General features: G+C 47.3%; 1 protein-coding gene across 1 annotated transcript in view; it reads left to right on the top strand.

Moving 5' to 3' along the window:
• Nucleotides 1-875, top strand: part of LOC102878555 (probable maltase-glucoamylase 2) — a 70,312-nt gene extending 69,437 nt beyond the window's left edge. Inside the window, exon 49 of the mRNA XM_025045843.1 lies at nt 778-875. Coding sequence (XP_024901611.1) covers nt 778-875 — 98 coding nt within the window. The remainder of the gene's footprint in view (nt 1-777) is intronic.

Genomic DNA, 875 nt, shown 5'->3' with positions numbered 1-875 from the left:
GGTACTGGTGGTAATAGTACTAATAATACTATTTCTACAATGACTTCTCCTTTGTTTACAAATATTTATGCTACTAGCACTAATACTCTTTCTGCTCTGACTGCTCCTACTAATGCACACACCACCCGTTTTAACACTCTGAATACACAAAATACCACACTAATAGATGCTACTGTTGCTACTACAAGCACCACGGATAATACCAGTAGAACAGACACTGCCATTACTTTCACAGACAAATCCACTGCACACGCCGAACCTGCTACATCAGATCTTGTAAGCAGTTTCTCTCCAGAAGGAACAATTGCTGCTTCCCTTAGCACCATTAATACCACAGAGTTAACTTCTGCAAATCCGGGCAACGGAACCTCTCCCATTATGACCATTTCAGTAAATAGCCTCATTACAGATGGGACAACAGCGGGTACGCTTAGCGCCACAGATCCTGCATCTGCTGGAGCAACTGCCACGGACACAGACACTCTGGTCTCCACTCCCCGCGACCTTGTTTCCTTTTCCCCCGTGACCACAGACATCACGCAGCTCACTACGCTCCATTCTGCCACCACTGCAGCACAGGCCATAAGCCACACGACTGTGACGTCCACACATTTGGTTGAGGGTCCAGGCACCATCAACACTACGACTGCAAGCACTGCATCCACTGACATGGATTCAGTTACTACACGAATTTTAAATAGTACCGCTGCAGAAAACATAAAAACAACTCCAGGCATCACCACAGTTACTATGACTACAAACGCTACTTCTATGCAGAGCACCACTCAGTTCATTTCTACTCCGCATCCTCTAGGCACGCCTGGTACCGCCACCGCAGACAGCGTGTCTCCGACGGCACTTACCGGGATCATTAG

This window comes from Pteropus alecto, unplaced genomic scaffold (assembly GCF_000325575.1).
Source record: "Pteropus alecto unplaced genomic scaffold, ASM32557v1 scaffold22, whole genome shotgun sequence".
NCBI lineage: Eukaryota > Metazoa > Chordata > Mammalia > Chiroptera > Pteropodidae > Pteropus > Pteropus alecto.
This window is presented reverse-complemented; position numbering and strand designations above follow the sequence as displayed.